General features: G+C 42.3%; 1 protein-coding gene across 7 annotated transcripts in view; it reads left to right on the top strand.

Annotated features, from left to right (window-relative positions):
- The window catches only part of PTPRJ (protein tyrosine phosphatase receptor type J), a 72,394-nt gene that overhangs the window by 34,194 nt on the left and 19,952 nt on the right, over positions 1–18,248 (top strand). For 5 of the 7 annotated variants that reach the window (XM_033062991.2, XM_033062993.2, XM_033062990.2 and 2 more), the window contains exons 2-7: positions 11,430–11,448; positions 12,442–12,585; positions 13,366–13,641; positions 14,253–14,519; positions 16,947–17,222; positions 17,827–18,093. In XM_033062991.2, coding sequence (XP_032918882.1) covers positions 11,430–11,448; positions 12,442–12,585; positions 13,366–13,641; positions 14,253–14,519; positions 16,947–17,222; positions 17,827–18,093 — 1,249 coding nt within the window. The remainder of the gene's footprint in view (positions 1–11,429; positions 11,449–12,441; positions 12,586–13,365; positions 13,642–14,252; positions 14,520–16,946; positions 17,223–17,826; positions 18,094–18,248) is intronic. The other 2 variants (XM_033062992.2, XM_033062989.2) reach the window with 1 other exon arrangement.

Raw genomic sequence — 18,248 nt, 5'->3', positions numbered from 1 at the left:
TAATGTGTTTCTCAGTCCTTTGAAAAGTGTTTCAGCTTTGCAGGGGCAGTCTGGGTGCAGTGAACAGTAGTCTTTAGTCTGACTTGGCTTGGTGTGCCCTTGGTCTCATTTGTATGTGTCGTCTTAGCTGAGTCTTCCCTCTTGATGAAATTCTTCCTGGTAGTGTCTGCAAGGATTCCTTCTCAGTGCTACTGAAACACAGGGTGGAGGGGCTGCCATGCAGGCCAGGGATCAAACCCTGTGGGGGATGTGGATCAAGCTCTGCTCAGATCTCACCAATAATGCAAATTGTTCCAAAGTACTTTTTCTTGTTAGTTTGTTTTCTGCAGTTCAAGTGTAAGGAGAAATAAAGCAAGCAGTATCTCCTAGAGATGGGAGAGGCTGCCATAGCCTGTGAAGGACACACCACTTTGTTCTGGTATGTAATCGTTCTTATAAATGTTTTACATTCTGTATTCAAACCTGTTCTTCAGGTAGTCACGTTTCTGTCAGCATTATATAACTCTGTGACATTTTGACTGTCTCTGTTAGGAGAGGTGCAGAGCAATTCAGCTTGTGAATCAGTCTGTTTAACCCTTGTTGGAAGGTGGGGAGGAAAGAGCCTGAGGCCACTGGAGGAGCAGTTCAGGGAAGGTGATGTGGAAGCAAAACCACATCAATTAAAAGGTACAGAGATAACAAGGTTTCAGCAGCTGGAATGCAATTAACTTCCTCTTCACTCTTATCTTTCTCCCCTACCTGCACATGGGTAACAAAGGTCAGTTATTTGTGTTGTCTGATACAAGGCTTTGACTTGGTACTCAGCACCCTGAGTCCATGTGTAATTCTTATGCTACGATTACAGATATACCAGAATCCCGTAAGTAGTGTGGTACAGAGCACTTAAGCTTTGTATTTTATATTGCTGCTTACAATTTTTGCTGTTGGCAAGCAGCAGTTTATAGAGAGTTACAACTATATAAGATATCCCCCTAATGTGAGTGATCTCTGGCTATTAGATGAGTAAAGACAGTAAATGACTTAGCCTTCTGTGGTATGCACATAAAACATCATGCAAGGCATGGAGGACTTAGTTTGATCTTAGTCTTAGAGCTGGTTTAATGTGGCTTTAGTATTTGAGTGTGAAAATGAAGCTTTGCCCCATGTGTGTGTGGTGAAAATGCATCACAGTGACCTGAAGGGCTTCCCCTCTAACCTTCCCGAAAGCTCTTGCTCCAAACAAGCATATCTACATGGCTTTTTTATTCAGAGCTTCGGTACTTGTCAACATCAAACACACAGAGGAGAAACTTCAGAATCATATTTGTAGCAGATAATTCCAAGTTCTGTTTATGGGCTAGGTGTATTTTAATACAATGCTTGAGTGTTTACATAGCCTTCCTGGTTTGCAGATATTTTTTTGTTTGATTTGGGTTTGGTGGGTTTTTTTTGTTGTTGTTGTTTTTCCGGGTGGTTTTTTTTGAGGAGGCATTGGTTTGGTGATTTTTTTTTTGTTTGTTTGTTTGTGGGTGGGTTTGTTTGTTTGTTTTGGGGGTTTCTAATGGTTGGGGGTTTTTTGCAAATAAATAATATCAGTGAATGTGCTGTAGCTAGCTGGCTTTGGGTATGTCCTTGTTTCCTCCCTGAATATGATACAGCTGATATGCTTTAGCTATGAAAAATTAAACACCAAACATCAGGCCAGAAAGAAATGTGTCTGTCTGGAAATCATTAAGTTCTTGTCTTTTAGGGTTTCCCAGGTATTTTGCAGTGGTGCAGGGAAACTTTCTATAGTTTAGCTCAAGGTTAGAAACCTTCTAGGGAAGCAGTGATATTTTTTCACTTTCCATGTTTGTGGTCTGTTGAGGGCAGAGGAGCAAAACAGAACACATCTACTGTTTCAAAGACACCGAACATATAATCGGAGTGAAATCAAATCAAATCTTGTGACTTCCAATTTGAGTCAAAGAATAATGAATTGAAGGCAGTGTTAATGTGTTGTTGAAGAGCAGCAAAAATGAAAAGTAAGGATGAGGAGTTGTGATTGATTGTAGTACCTGCTGCTCATCTGTCACTGCCATTTTGTACAGACATATTAAGAGAGATTAAAATACGTCGAGGATGCCTCAGGGACACCCCTCCATTTGAATTTCTAACTGTCCCCCAACATGCTTGAAAAAATAATTAGACTAAAGGGGTTAATAGCATAGGTAGGAAAAAGAGAAGTACTGATGAAACCTTCCCTTACCCCCAGTGTCTTCTGCAGAGTCAGTGTCTGACCAGTATTAGTACTTTCTAATGTCTACCTTTTTTTTTTCTTGGCCATAGTTGAAGCAATAGTTGCTACTACAGTTGCCAAAGGGAGAATCTGCCAAAATGCTTGGAGGATGGTACTGCACTTGTTGCTGCTGCTGTCTACTTTTGTATTAGGGCAGCACTGTCAGATGCTGTGAAGGCCTGTGTGGCACAATTATTCCTAATAGCGCACCCGTACTTCTAATGAAACTTCAAAGTGCATTTAATGTGTTTTCTCAAGGCAGTCTGTGAAACAGGAGATTGCCTATATAAAATATACATGGATGTGCCATCAGAAACAAAACTTGTGTAGAGATTTTTTTTTTAATCTTGTGTGTTTAAAATTTGCAAGAACCATCCTCAGGTAGAGGGGGAATTTCTGATTGAAATAGTTGTGCTTCGTCATTAAGCTGGCTGGTAGTGCATGTTCATTTAGTGGTAAAACAAGATGGGGTAAATTTAATGAATTTTGTCTTTTGTCTTATTTGTCTTTCACTTAATTGCAATTTTTGAAAATTTTTTTTTCACTAATCTTTTGGTAAAACTTTGGATTTGTCTACTAAGACCATCCAGTAGAAAGAGATATGCTTTTGTGTTCTGGGTTGTTTTGTAGGTAGGAGAAAATCCCTAAGTGTATGGAGATACCAGAAGCTATGGGAAGCCACACCAGTGGTACTGTGGTTCTAAGTAAACAACGACCAAAATGTTGGGAAAATTGACTCTTAGCTTTGAAGGCTTTCTAGGTTTGGTTTGGTTTCTTTTTTTTTTTCCAAGTGCTGTAACAGGCTAAGCAAACACTGCACAGTGAAACAATGTGCAATGTATTTGAAATGAGCACGTTTCCAGACTGGTAACAAATAACATAAACATCATCCTCTTAAAGTAAGAGTTTGAAAAAGGCTACTAGCTGTCTGATCTGTATCAGAGCTATGCCAAATATAGAGACCAGCAGGAATCCTTCATGTGTCTTGGAAGGAGAGAGAGGCCATGGGTACTATACTATTTTTCTAGAATAAAAAGTTTGCAGCTGTTTGGGCTGCAGTGTCGGTCTGATCTTTGGTTCTGACCCTGCCCCATCCAGCCTTTTTCCACCATAGCCAGTCCTCCCAGATGGCCATGAAGTTGACCTTTGAGACATGTGTCTATTGACTGGTAAATGAGAGAGAGCCCATGTTGTTGTCGGTGAATAACTTCTCATGCAGCCTCAATGTATTCACAGAGGCGAGTCTGGCAATGGGGTGATGGCAGAGCCAATTCTCATTCCTGCTTCTATTCAGCTTCTGTTCAAAGAGGAGGAAAAGAGAGACTCTACCAGAGCCCCAGATGAACTTAGTGGAGCTGTACAATGAGATCTTTTGTTCCCTCCCAGGAGTACTACTACATGTTTTGAACGTTTGCAGTCCATTTGTCTTTTGCTACAGTTTAAATTCATTAAAGGATTAAATGGGCTGAGGATAACAGGCAAACCCCAAGGGTATCCCTGCAGCCCCATGGTGCTGCATGTGAAAACAACATATGGGAAAACATTGTTTAATCAAATTGTTTGTGTTTGTGATAATTTGATCCTTGTAGATGAGCCAGATCTGTGGCTTATTTTGGAGCTGGAAAAGGTTTCACATCACGTTTTTTGCTGTAAGGCAGTTTGCATTTGTTATGAGGAAGTCAAGCTACTTTGCTTTTCAGTTCCATGAAAAAATGTAGATTCACTGTAAACCAGTGCAGGTGATGTGATGATGTTGTAAATAAACACTGTAAAGAAAGTCTAAGGTCCATCCAGTAATTTATTGCATGAAATTACTTTGCTTGTGACAGGTTTATGATGCTTGAAGATGCACTGAGCCTGCCCAAGCCAGCTTGGCTGGTGTCATTATCTGCCACAATCGGCATCTGAGGCGGTGCTGACATCTGCATTCACGTTTGACACTCTGAATGGGGACATCCTTAGCCTTGTGCTTTCCAGAATGTCAACTTTTATGGGAATTCAGGCATATTTCCCTGCTGTCAGTAACTTGGGCTGGAGTTCGATGGTTTTCCTGGGGCCTCTAGTGGTTTCAGGCTGCATTACTCCTCCAAAGCTGCTCTTCGGAGATGGGGAGGGAGGGAGGATTGCTTTCCTCCCTCCCTTTGGATAGATTTACCCAGCTACAGGGCAAGGGCAGTGCCATACGGAGAATTTATTTGGGTTCTGGTGGAGCATTTCACACGGAGTTAGGACCGAATGTGCTGGAGGAGCATAAATGAATGGTAATAAGCAGCAACAGAGCGTGAAGGAGGAGATGAAGGTTAGCCCTAGGAGTCTGTTTTGGGCAGTGGTCACAGACTGGTTTCTCCCAGCTGCACAGCTCATGGATTTTTAGATTAGGAAGTTTTCAGCACCCTGACAAGGACAAAAAGATAGACTGTATTAAGAAAAGTGTAGAATTGAGGTAGGAAAGAGCAAAACATTCATGCATACCCTCCCCCCCCCCCCCCCCCCCCCCCCCCACCAAAAAAAAAAAGGATTTTCTGTGTAAACAAGGCAGTTTGAGCTCTGTGTGAGTGAACTTGAAGGCTTTCACAGGCATAGTTCTCCTGCCACCAGACAGGGTGTCATAGATGAAAAATTTGGTCCTTTTTGTCAGTATAAATAATCTTTCTTGATGTTTTCTTTGAGCTTTAGTGTGAGTTTTAAAGTCCCTTTATGACTAGTTTTGCTTGGGAAACTCTCAATGTTATTCTCCTTGTAAAGTATTTTTTAACACTTCCCTGAGCTAAGCCTGTGCAGAGTCCAAAGTGTCTGGTACAGCATAGTGAAATATCATTGTGATAAGAGAAACTTGGGTGTCCTGACTGCACTCAGCTAAGCAGATCTGAAATAGGGCTCTGTCAGGAATTGCTACTCCTTTTTGTGACTGTGCTGCAAAGTCCAGGCAGCTGCTGGCTCTGAGCGTTTTCCATGGTGCCTGGGTGGCCAGCCCTGCTGACTTGGCCACTGTGAGCGTTGTGTCATTGCCACCCGGGTTTATTTTTTTTTTCTTTCTCCTTTTTTTTCATTGTATCCTGCTTCTTCAGGGTGTGCCTGAGTAATGACTCAGAGTGAAAAAATAGTGCTCTTGAGCTGTACACAGGAATGTGGCTTGTTCACATAAAATAAAGGTTGATGTTTCCTCAGTTAAGGAGGAAAAAAAAAAAGACTGGCAGTGGTAACTGGAAGTTCCTCTTAGAAGAGGAGGTTTTTTTTTTTCAATTCAAGCTGCTCTTGCACATCCATCTGCAGTTCCACCCATGTCAGTGAAGTGTCGTGGTTTAACGCCAGCTAGCAACCAAGTAACCCATCCAAAACAGCCCCACACCACCCACTGTGGAGAAAGTTAGCTCTGCCCCAGGTGAAACCAGCATGGTATGACATGGAACTTGAGTAGGATAACAATTTGGAGTTTACTAAGTAGTTGTTTCAAGTATTAATCCTTGCCATTGTCAAACAAACACACTGTACTTTTTATAACCTCCTTTAGCAGGATGGTCTCTGAACTACACGTACAACTTAATGGGTTATGTGAATTATTTAAGCTTGTTGAAACTTTACAACCTTTCTTTGTGATGAAGTTCTGCTGTTTCCTCAGTTGGAGGAATGACCCTACTAAACGATGAGGTGGTCTGCAGCACTTGATGCCTGTGATTAATCATGACCTGGAGGTCTGGGTGAAACAGAACTTCTTCCAGGCTGCATGGAAATAATTTAAACCAAGCATTTTAAACTGGAAGTCATTGGAATTAAATCTAATGGTGTCCTCTGGTTCAGTGGTGAGGGAGCTGTCAGTTGCCATGCATCATGTTTGGGTTTTAGTGTCTGTGTTTGTATTTTGGATGTATTGCCCAGAAAATTCCTTGTTCTTAGGATAGCCACCTGAAAAGCAGATGCAGGCAAAACTTGCAGAAGACTCAAGAGGGGAAAATAGAGCTTGCTCCAGTATGTGTCATCACAAATATCTTTTTTGTGTCTCATCTTGGTTTTCTTACAAGGCTTTGTCTTCCACAGCACTTTTAATTCATTGGAGGTGCTGCACAAACTGGAATGTCCACATATGCTTTCATAAAAGCCAGTGGAAAAAAAATTATATTTGGTCTCTCTTTGCAGAAAGGCTTCTTCTGGGAAGTCAGAATTTAGAAATGTCAGGGGCAAAATATAAATACATGCAAAGTGGAAATAGTCTTTCCTCTTTCATATAACTGCATAACAGCTGTAAATAGCCTGTGCACAGTTGTGTGTGGCTGTTTCAGGGTTCTGCACAGCTCCTAATACTACAGGGTGGCCTAGGAGGGTCCAGCCCCACCCAGTTCACAACAAAAAATCAGTTCACTTTTCTTTTGAATTCTGCATCTCCATCTGTGCAGGTTCATAAGCAGAGCTCCTCTTAAGGTTAAAAGAAGACTCCAGACTTCTTGTAAAAACTTTGTGCTGTTTCTAAAATTAGAGCTTTTTTACTCTAGGATAAACCCATTTACAGCAAACATTCAGTGAGGTGGTACATTGTGTATGTGAGTGCCTGCATAAAATACCAGAGGGAAAACAGGTAGAACTGACACTTGCCACTACATATTTTCCTTTTTTCATTGGAAGTGAATGTATCATATTATAGAGATCATCAGTTAAGTTCAATGAAAAAAAACCACAGAACTGTTGTGGACTACAGTTAAAGTGAGTTTAGCAGTGTAAATATTCACTAGAAAGGGGGAAAAAAAGAATGCTAACCCCAAACTCTAGCACTGAATCCAGAAAGTACTCAATCTTAAATGAAACTATGTAACATAATTGAACATTAGCTTCTGACTTTTCCTCCTGTTGATTATTTCATCCTTTGAGCCGTAAGGACCTGATACACAAGGGCTAAGCAGCAGTTTAAAATTTATGACATTTTATAGAGAAATTGGAAAATGGGGCAATTATGTTACCCAAATATATTTTGACTAATTTTCCAATATGATATTTTGTCCACCCCAGAACCCACACATTGTCCAGATAAGGCGTGTTATTTGAACTAGGTTCATGCAAGTTTAAACACATAGTTCTGTGCCCCAATTCAGGTGAACTTGTTCTTGCCCAGTGCTGTAAGCCTACAAACTTAATTAATTTGGAAATAAGGATGGAGCAGCCCTGAGATGGGTTTCAAGAGACAGAAACATTTCATCTTTCCAAAACCCACCTTGTCTTCCTGCAGGACCACAGTCTCCAGCAGAAAGATGGTCACTCCCTGCTGATTTAGGCTTTGCACTCCTAGGGAAGTGGAAAGATGTCCCTGGGTGGAGTAGCAGGCAATGCCTTAAAAATCCTAGCAAATCAGCAAGTATTGGAAAGCTGTGTCAGTCTGTGGATGCAGTACTTGGGCAATCCAACTTCCATTACTCTGGGGTTTCCCGAGTTTGGTTTTCACTTGCTTTGTGTGACCTTGAGTAAAAACTTTCTGTGGGAATGCTTCCTGAATAAGTTTATGCTAAGTAGGAAATATCAGGGGTTGAGAGAAGGGTCTGTAAGCAACCAAGTTACTGCATCTTTGCTGGTTTGTTGGCTGAGTGTGGTGGCTGACAGCATTAGCAAAGCCAAGCCTGGAGTCAAAACCATCATGATGGTGCTGTGTGGTGGCTTGGCCCAAAGCTCACAGTTATGCATGTGGGACACCTAATACACCTAATCATAGGTGAACATAGTGGGCCAAAAAGGGGTGTGAAATCAGGGGTACTGCCTAGTGGGGCACTGATCTTAATTATGCTGCTTCTTTGGTGAAAGGGTGTTGAGAAGCAGTTTGGAGAGCACTGTGATAGCTTGGTAGTATTTTTGCAGAAATCCTCTGAATCTGAGAGGGTGGGTGGGTGTAGATGATAAAATCTGAGGGTGCACACTTGGAAGATCATAAGCTTTGAGAGGGCACGATTAACTCCCTGACTTTTTGCAGCTGAGTCACAAGGTACACACTGCTGAGCACACCAGAAACAGTAAGCAGCAACCTCAAGTGGTGTTCTTGGAAAGAATTTGTGGTTAAGGGGTTTTTTGGCTAAGCTGTTTTTGGTTTGCTCACTTTAACTGCTTAGCCAGCCTTTCACTTTATATTTACACGATTCAAACCATGCTGTTTGCTTTGAAAACTGAAGCAGGTAGGTCGACTGCTGTCCACATATGTTCTCCCCAGAGCAGGAACCCCAGCTTTATTAGAGGGCACAGTTTGGCTGCAGAGCCAAGCTGAGCTGAAGTCCTGTACCACTGTCTTCCCTGTGGCTCTCCCAGTGCATGTGCAGAGCTGGCATGTTTTAAATCCTGCTCCTGAAAATATCTTACTCTGAGTTATCTAATATCATTGGGATTTGGTTTTCTCAGTCACTCACTATTTTTTAAGAAGTTTTCCTGCACCATGTCTTAATTCTTCCTGGATAAGATTATTTGTGAGACTAATACTGATTTCTCAGTTAGGCAGCCAGTGTGTACCTGAGGAGGATGGAGCTGAATTCTGCATATATGACACACCACCACCTCCTGGTCAGTTGTAAACTGCTCACATAAGGAGCACAGGACAGATCCTGTGCAAGTTCAAATGAACTCCTCAGCTCCTCTGGAACCTACAGCCTTTGATCAGACCCTAAGCATGACTGTGTGACACATGAAAAAATTCATTTGCCATAGCTGATGACAGGGGTGGGTTTGTGTGTACATTTATTTCCTATTTTTCAGTTGAAATTGTCAATATTTGGTGTTTTGCTGTCTTTTCTTGGTTAAGGATGTTCCACCCCTACCCAAAGTTCCATAAAAGTTAGAAAAAATTACCCAGCTGTATATATGAATAATATGGATTTGTGTCATTGAAAAAGAGAGATGGCAGGGCTCATGATGTATTAAATGCAAACACAAGAAGAATCAGGTGTTCAGTGCAAATATCCTCTGAAATCATAAACAAATGCTTTGTGTAATTTCTAAGTAATAACATCAGGCTGGAGAACAGTTTGGTTCGTGGCTGATGTTGAAAAATACATCATGGAATGACTGAGTCAGGCAGGCTGATGCTTGGGAATGGGATCATTTGTTGTGTGTGGTTTTGAGTTTCAGAAGGATGCCTGCCTGCTGCCAGTGCCATGTGATTTTTTTGTATGTGGTTTTGCACATAAGGTTCTGGGAAGTGAGAAGGGCATTTTGAGGTAGTATTGCCAGGGTGTGATAAGCAAGTAGAATGATAGGATGCAGTTCATTAATCATGTGACAGGAATTTTAGTGCAACTTTCCTTTTTAAGGCTGTTTGAGCATCCTTAATAAAACCCACATGTGACAGTGCAACCAAATTTCTAGCAGCTTGGTTATTATTTGTCATTAGATCAGATGTCCATAAGACGTGTTCCTTGTTTGAGCTGGCAGGGAAGAAATGGAACAGTAAAAAGGAGGGGTTCAGGGTATTTACTAGTAGCATACCTGTTTCACAGTCATATATTGATATCTGTTGTTCCTGTTGCTCAGAAAGGATGTTGTGTCCCTAAACTCAAAATTTGTGGAGGAGGAGATAGTTCATTTTCAGGCAGTTCTACAGAAGAGAAAGTAACTGAAGGATGATGGGTTGTGAATGATGTCAGGTTCTTGATTCTTTGTAGAGCTGCAGAAATCGCTGCAGCTTAGCCTTGTGGCATTTCTTGTTGATTTTTTTCTTGTGTGTTCCCGTTCTTAATAAACATAACATCCTTTTGGCTTTGCTTATAGATTGCCCTGCATTTCAGGGAATCTCACCTCTTGCTCACTATTCAACAGCTGTTTCTACACAGCTTAGCCCTTCTGCTCTGCACACTGCACAGTAGTGTCTTCCTGCCTTCGGAGTGGCTGTTTCCTTCTTGAGCTCTTCTTCCTCAGACACTTGATGAAGGAATGCAGAAGTACTCTTGATCTGGGTGCAGGCAAATATTTCCTCACTTCCTAAACAGCCTTGCAGTTTGGCTGGGCTCTCAAAAACTCAGGTTGAGGAGGAGCCTCACACTTGCACGTAGGACATCTGCATTCTGTGTCACATCTGTTTTTTGCCACATTGTCCGTAGGGCTGTGCTAGAGAAGACCAGGCATTAGATCTTTGATACTTCCAAGTGCTTTTTTTGACTAGGAAGAGTGCCCAAACTCTTCTTGCACTGAGACCATCACAGGAATAAGATTTCATGGTATTTTGACTACTTTTTGAGGGTGTGTCTGCTAGGACCCATGACTGCTGCAGAGAGCTATGGCTACTAGAGCTCCCTGTGGCACCAGCAACATGACAGCTTTGGGAGTGAGTGATTTGGGGTTCAAGCATTGCAGTAGGGTGTTGTGAGACAGCTGCTTCTTTGGAGTTATTTAATGGAATTACACAAAGACCTAAGAAATTGGGTGGGGGTAGAGAAAAGAAAAGTTCCAAGTGTTTTAGGTAAGACTGCTTCTTGGCAGGCCTCAGTCTGGGGCTTTTACTTCACTCTTTTAAGCAGCATTTTGTGGTGCCACCTGGAGGGATGTTAACACGACAAAGTAAAATTCTCCTGTTTGTCAGTATTATCAGCAGAGGAGTTTCAGGCTGCAGTTAAATGGCAACTGCTTATATGTTGATATGTTACAGATGCGTGCAAATGTGTAAACTGGATTTCAGAACATGTTTCAAGTGTTTGAAACTTCAACTACCCTGTGTTTGTGTCTCTGTTTGCTTCTGAAAACACGAAACACTCTTGTGAGAAGTAATAAGATTTATACAGCAAAAGGATGAAAGGAAAAATCTTATTAATAAGAAAGACCTAATTGATATCTGCTATTTTTTTTGTGGAATGGTGTCAAGGGTACTAACAGTGTGATGCATGTAAGACCTTACAAATCTGGTTTATAAATTTCTATGTGCAAAATAACCCGATTATGTTATTCAAACTTTAATGTTTTGGTGACACAATAGACTAGTTCTTTTTAGAATGTGGAAACTAACATTTTACCAGCATGCTTAGTTTTTTTTTCCTACTAGTTTGGTGTATTTTTTTGGCATTATTTTTATGTCAGTAGGATATTATGTATGTCTCTTGCAGATTGAAAAATCTGGACTTTTAAAAACAGATTTCTTCCCTCATCATGTTAATTAAACTGATCCTTATCTTATTTGAGCTTCCAGTCGTTTTAATTTCTATTATTTGTTTTTGTTTTCCAGGTCAGATGTACAATTGCTTGTAAGTATCATTCTATTGCTTGCCCTTGTTTTTATCTTAGTTGTTTTTAAGAAAGATCAAGCAGTATCAATGAAGTATTAAAAAAAAAAATGCTTCCTGAAAATAATTTTTAGAAATAGCAGTTTAAAATATGTGCTCAGTTATTTTAGTGACTGTAATACTTACAATGCATTTAAGAATATTTAAAACCATAAATCTGTACTTAAATCCCTTTGCTTTTCAGTTTGTAGAGAGTTCTGGTAAAATCAAGTGCATTGTACATTTAAGTGCATGGGAAAATACACTTAAAGGCAATAAAACCAAACTTACCCTGAAAACAAAAGACACACAAAGTAATGCTTTCAAAGAATTTCTGAAGTGAATCTAGAACTGCTGTGCTGGCCAAGATAACACATTTTCACAGGGCAGAAATTTCTGAAAGTGTGTGCAGACTTAAATCAGTTAACCTTTAAATTTTAGGGTCTGAATCGACTCTTTCCATGCTTTGACCTGTAAAATGGATGCGATATTTCTGGCTCTAGACACAGAACCATGTCTCTTACTTGTGGGAGCCCATTGTGGGAATATGAGAGGGGAAGAGGGGAATATACTGAAGGGGAGAGACAAAGTTGCTGTGTCAGGTCAAACAAAAATTCTGCTAATACAGGAAGAAAACATACACATTGAGTATGACTGCAAGTTCTTTTAACTGCTTTCAATCAAAACTGTACTGAAAAGAGAGGTTATGGTAGCTTTCATATAAACTATGTGTAGAGTCAGTGGATGGCTGAAATAATGTGGAAATCACTTGAATCTAGTACAAATAATCTCACAGAAGTCAAGAGGTGAAACCAGGTAAAGTGGTAAAACCAGGAACTGTGCAACGAGGTTCCTGTAGAACTGGGAAAACAGAAGTGACTGTGGGTCTATGCATCACATCTGTAACTGACTGTGCTTCTGGAAATGGGAAGTCCAGAAGTTTTGTAAAGACGGAGTTTTGTGTTCTTCTTTCAGGCACTGAGGATTGCAGCTCAGAAAATGTAACTACAGAACCAGCAACCAGTAATGATGATTTATCAGTCAACTCTGCAAGTGGGAACAGAATCTCTGCAGGTAGAAGAGTGATCAGGGCTGCATCGCCGACTGATGAGACAAGAGGTGATCTAAGCACTGCAGCATGTTCCTGGTTTGGAATGTGACTGGGATGTGAATCTTTAGGGTGTTTTGCACTTCTATATGGTGATAGCATTTGAACTCTAGTTCAAAGGGTAGGCATTGCAGGGGCATGGATCCAACTGCTTTCCTGCAGTAGAGAATGAGACCAAGAAATGCATTTGCATACCTGACTGGGAGTGCGGTTTCATACTGTGATTGCTGCATGGCCTTGGAACAGTTGTATACATGTGAGACTCGGGCTACCTTCCCTGCTTATTATGGCTTTTTAGGTTGCAGGTTAAAGTTGAACTCACTGTTCAACTGACATTTGAAAGATTTGCAGATTTGAAATATGTAAGTGATGGGGTACAGCTGTAGTCCTCTGCCTGGTACAAAATGTTTTGTGTCACGTATATACAGGAGAGGTGTGTGAATCTTACAGCTAGAAAGGCTCTTCTATTTGGGATATCCAGTTTAGGAAAAAAATGACAGTGTGTTGTGTGTCCCAGTCTTCCTTAACAACTGCATAAAGCTCACAGCTGAGGCAGCGCAGAAATCACTGCTGCATCTAGACAGCTTTACTGCTTGAGGTGAAGGGAAGCTTGAGGAGTTGGAGTAGATGGCAGAGCTTGCAAGTGTGCCTTGCAGTAGAAAAGGGTGGCTTGATGGTTTTCCCAGGCTGGTATCTGTTTTACAGACACTGGGTATGGTAGGGAGGAGACTGCTCTATGTGTTTGTCCACAAGTATTCTTATAGGTTAAAAATGTTGTTGTCTTTTCATAGGATCCAGCCCGATTTATGATCTCACAGCAGAATCCATAAATGTGACTTCTGTCAAGTTAAAATGGGTGGTGGAAGAAAATGCTTCTGACTTGAACATGACATACAGGATAGAGGTTGTAAATGTTACAGACGATACACTTGTGACAAACCAGACAACCAATGAAATCGAAGCAGAAATTAACGGCTTAATCCCTGGGACACCGTACAACTTCACAGTATTTCCTATATATGATAATGGGACAGAAGGAGAGGAAAAGTCCAGAAAGATTTATACAAGTAAGTCACAGGTTTTTGCATCCCTGTTTCTGCTGGTCTGTGCTTTGCTGTGCAGGACATGGCTCTGACAACCTGCCTGAGGTTGTAATTTAATAGGAACCTTACTTAGGCCAGATGCTAAGAATGAGAGGTTCGTGTAGAGAAGAAACATAGCCTTGATTTATTTATTTATTTACTTACTTACTTATTAATCACCAGACTCCCTCTAACCCCAAACCATGAAACAAAAGATCCTCCAGAACAAGAACTAAATTGAAAATCAACCGATCAACCAAATTGAGGTTGCCTGCATTGCCAGCCATACCCATCCCTTTCCTGTCCTCCTGTCTGGATTCCCTGGGAGCTCTTGCTTCAGCGGTGCCCCAAGCCTGTATTTTGGAGTGTCAAAGGGAGGGGAATGCCACTCAGAATGGCTGTCTTCAGTTGTGTCTTAGCTGCCCACTGGTGCAGCAGCCTGCAGGAATGCCTGGTGATGCTATTGGGGTGCTCCTGCAGTCTGGACCATGAGTGGTGTGAGGGAATTGAAGGCCTGGTGTGGCTGTGTTTCTTGTTTGCATGTCTGTGAGCAGCTGTTCTTGCAGGTTGATGAGTTGTTGCTTTGCCTTTCACAGGGCCCAGCCCGGTTCATAATCTCACAGCAGAATCCATTGGTGTGACTTCTGTCACCTTAAAATGGGAGGTGACTGACAGTGCTTCTGGCTCCTACACGTACAGGATAGAGATTGTAAGTGGTACTTTTGTGGAGAACCGGACATTCAGTGACACCAAAGCAGAAATTACCAATTTAACCGCTGGGACACTGTACAACTTCACAGTGTTTACGGTAGCAGCTGATAATGAGACAGAAGGAGAAGGCGAGCCCATTGACCGGTATACAAGTAAGTCACAGTTTCTTGCAACCCTGTTCCTAGTGGAAAGCTCAGAGCTCTTCCTAACTGCCTGAAGACTCAAATATAAAGCTGTTTTGTGTATAGATCTGATATCCTGTTCCTGGAGCCTAATCTCATATGTCAAGTAAGCAATGGGGTCTTTAGGTGTAGAAGAAATGCATTTTTGCGTTTAAAAAGAAAAAACGGGAAAACATAATCCACCTTACTTTCTTGCAATGTTTGCCCTCATATCTCACCATGTGGGAGATAATTTCTTGTCACAAATAGTGACCCAGCAAGGAAGGATGTCCTCCTAGAGTTGTGAATGTTGTTTGTGAATAGAGTAGGGTTCATGGGAAATGATAGGTGGCTGACTTGGTTATGGTGATCATTAAATGACTGATTTTCAAATTTACAGTGTAATGAATAAACACAACTGTGTTGCTACTCTGGACTCCAGGAGAGCAAAGTTTATGCTATTCAGGGGACTGCTTAGTAGCCTATCCTGGGTATCTGCTTTTGAGGGCTTAGGTATCCACAAGTGCTGTTCAGTTTTTAAAAACTGCCTTTTAGAAGCATAGGATCAGGCAATTTCATTATGTCAAAAGTCAAGAAACTGGGGCAGAAAACCAGCTTTGAAGAACAGCGAACTCCTTGTGGAGCTCAAGAGGATGAAGAAATTGTATGAGCTCTGGGAGTGAGGTCAGGCTTCTCAGGAGGGTCTCAGGGCTGGTTTGTCCATGCAGGGAGAAGACACCAAGGGCCAGAACTCAATTACAGTTGAAACTGGCCAGTGCTGTTTCAGATAACAAGGAAGGTGTTTTGATGTACATTAATAGCAAGAGGAGGTCTAAAGAAAACATTGGACTGATCCTTGTTGAAGATGATCACTTCATCCCTGTCATTCAGTAGGGATAAAGAAAAAGCAGAAGTGTTCAGTGTGTATTTTGCCTCAGTTTTTGGTGATGCTGACAGACCTTGTTCTGCCTGATCCCCATGAGTGCTGGGACAGTGGCTTTCCCCTTGTGGACACAAACTGTGAGGGACCACCTGTATCAGCTGAATGTTCACAAGTCCATGGGGTGAGTTGGGGTTCATCCCTGAGTACAGAAGGATCTCACTGGTGTTCCAGCAGGACCCCCTCCATCAGCTACCAAAGGCCTTGGGAACCCAGGGAGGTCTCTGCCAGCCACTGTTATTCCTATTTACCAGGAGGGTGGGAGGAAAGACCCAGGAACCTGCAGGCCTGTTAGACCAACCTCAGTTCCTGGAAAAATTATGCAGGAGATTGTACTGAGTCCTGTTGAAAGGTGTTTAAAGAGCAATGCAGTCATCAGGTTCCATCAACATGGGTCACAAAGGGAAAGTCCCACTGAATTAATTTGATCTTTCTGTGGTAAGGCCACCCACCTGGTAGAGAAGGGAAGGTGGTGAATGTAGTTTTTCTGCATTTTAGTGAGGTTTTTGGTACTGTCCCTCATAGTATCCTTCTGGACAAGTTGTCCAGCTGTGGGATGGAGGGGTTCATGGTGTGCTGAGTGAGGAGCTGGCTGCAGGGCAAGGCTCCCAGGGTTCTAGTGAGTGAGGTTGTGTCTCACTGATGAGCAGTCACCAGTACTGTCCTCAGGGCTCAATCCTAGGCCTGCTCAACATATTTATCAGAGGTATGGGTGCAGGAGTTGAATGCTTACTGGGTGCAGTTCTGGGCCCCACGATTGAAGAAGGATGTGAAGGTCCTTGAATGCCTGTAGAGGAGAGCAGGAGTGCTGGTAAAAGGGCTGCAAGACCTCTCCTGTAAGGAGCAGCTGAAGGTTTGAGCTTATCTAGGTTGGAGAAAGTGAGGTTTGAGGGGGTGACCTCATTGTTCTCTTCAGCTTCCTCAGGTGGAGAAATGCAGAGAGAGGCTGATCTCTATTCTCTGGTATCCAGGAATATGAGGAGTGGGAATTGTTCAAAGCTGCCTCAGGGGAGGTTTGGGCTTGACATTAGGAAGCATTTCTTTATTGATAGGGGGTTCAAACACTGGAATAGGCTTCCTGGAGAGGGGGTCAGTGCCTCAAGCCCTTCTGTGTTTGAGACATCTGGATAATACTCTTAGTAATATGCTTTAGCTTTTGATGAGGCATGAGGTGGTCAGGTAGTTGGATGAGGGTAGCTGTAGGCCCCTTCTAAGTAAATTTAGATTCTACTCAATCACTTTCCTGCCTACCTCTGTATTCCCAAGAGAAGCCTTAGGAGTTCGGTCCTTGTGAATCATTGTGATGGGCTGTGCTTAAGTTTTAGGGTGTCAAAGGGATGTGGATGCCCCTTAGTGAGGTTTTGGTTCAGTTCTCTTTTAGCTGCTCAGTGAAGCACAGGTGTGGCTGTGTTTCTTGTTTGCATGTCTGTGAGCAGCTGTTCTTGCAGGTTGATGAGTTGTTGCTTTGCCTTTCACAGAGCCCAGCCCGGTTCATAATCTCACAGCAGAATCCATTGGTGTGACTTTTGTCACCCTAAAATGGGAGGTGACAGACAGTGCTTCTGGCTCCTACACGTACAGGATAGAGGTTGTAAATGGCACAGACAATACAGTTTTGATGAACCAGCCATCCAATGAAACTGTAGCAGAAATTACCGACTTAATCCCTGGGACACCGTACAAGTTCACAGTATTTGCTGTAGCAGCTGATAATAAGACAGAAGGAGAAGGTGTGACCATAGACCAGTATACAAGTAAGTCACAGGTTTTTTTCATCCCTCTTCCTGGTGGTCTGTGCTTTGCTGTGCAGGACAGGGCTTTGCCCACCTGCCCGAGGTTGTAATTTAATAGGAGCCTTACCTGAGCCAGAGGCTCAGAGTGAGTGATTCATGTAGAGAAGAAGCATAGCCTTGATTGACTGATTGATTTACTTATTGACCGCCAAACTTCCTCTAACCCCCCACCATGAAACAAAAGATCCTCCACAACAAGAACTAAACTAAAAACTGAGCAATCAACCAAATTGAGATTGCCTGCATTGCCAACCATACCCATCCCTTTCATGTCCACCTGTCTGGATTCCCTGGGAGCTCTTGCTTCAACGGTGCCCAAAGCCTATATTTTGGAGTGTCAAAGGGAGGGGAATGCCACTTGGAATGGCTGTCTTCAGTTGTGTCTTAGCTGCCCACTGGTGCAGCAGCCTCCAGGAGTGGCTGGTGGTGCTGTTGGGATGTTCCTGCAGTCTGGACCATGAGTGATGTGAGGGAATTGAAGACCTGGTGTGGCTGTGTTTCTTGTTTGCATGTCTGTGAGCAGCTGTTCTTGCAGGTTGATGAGTTGTTGCTTTGCCTTTCACAGGACCCAACCCGGTTCATAATCTCACAGCAGAATCCATCGGTGTGACTTCTGTCACCTTAAAATGGGAGGTGACTGACAGTGCTTCTGAGTCCTACACGTACAGGATAGAGATTGTAAATGGTACATTTGAGGAGAACCGGACATTCAGTGACACCAAAGCAGAAATTACCAATTTAACCGCTGGGACACTGTACAACTTCACAGTGTTTACGGTAGCAGCTGATAATGAGACAGAAGGAGAAGGCGAGCCCATAGACCTGTATACAAGTAAGTAAATGGTGTCTACAATTGCACGTAACCATGCTGGTTGTACCAAATTCCTCTGCTTTGTTTCTTTGGTTTTCCACTTTTGTCCTATTTCTCGTTGTGATGTTGCTTTTTTGTTCCAGATTTGTGTGTGCTTGAATGCAGTAGTCTTTGCA

Source organism: Catharus ustulatus, chromosome 6 (genome assembly GCF_009819885.2).
Source record: "Catharus ustulatus isolate bCatUst1 chromosome 6, bCatUst1.pri.v2, whole genome shotgun sequence".
Taxonomy (NCBI): Eukaryota; Metazoa; Chordata; class Aves; order Passeriformes; family Turdidae; genus Catharus; species Catharus ustulatus.
This window is presented reverse-complemented; position numbering and strand designations above follow the sequence as displayed.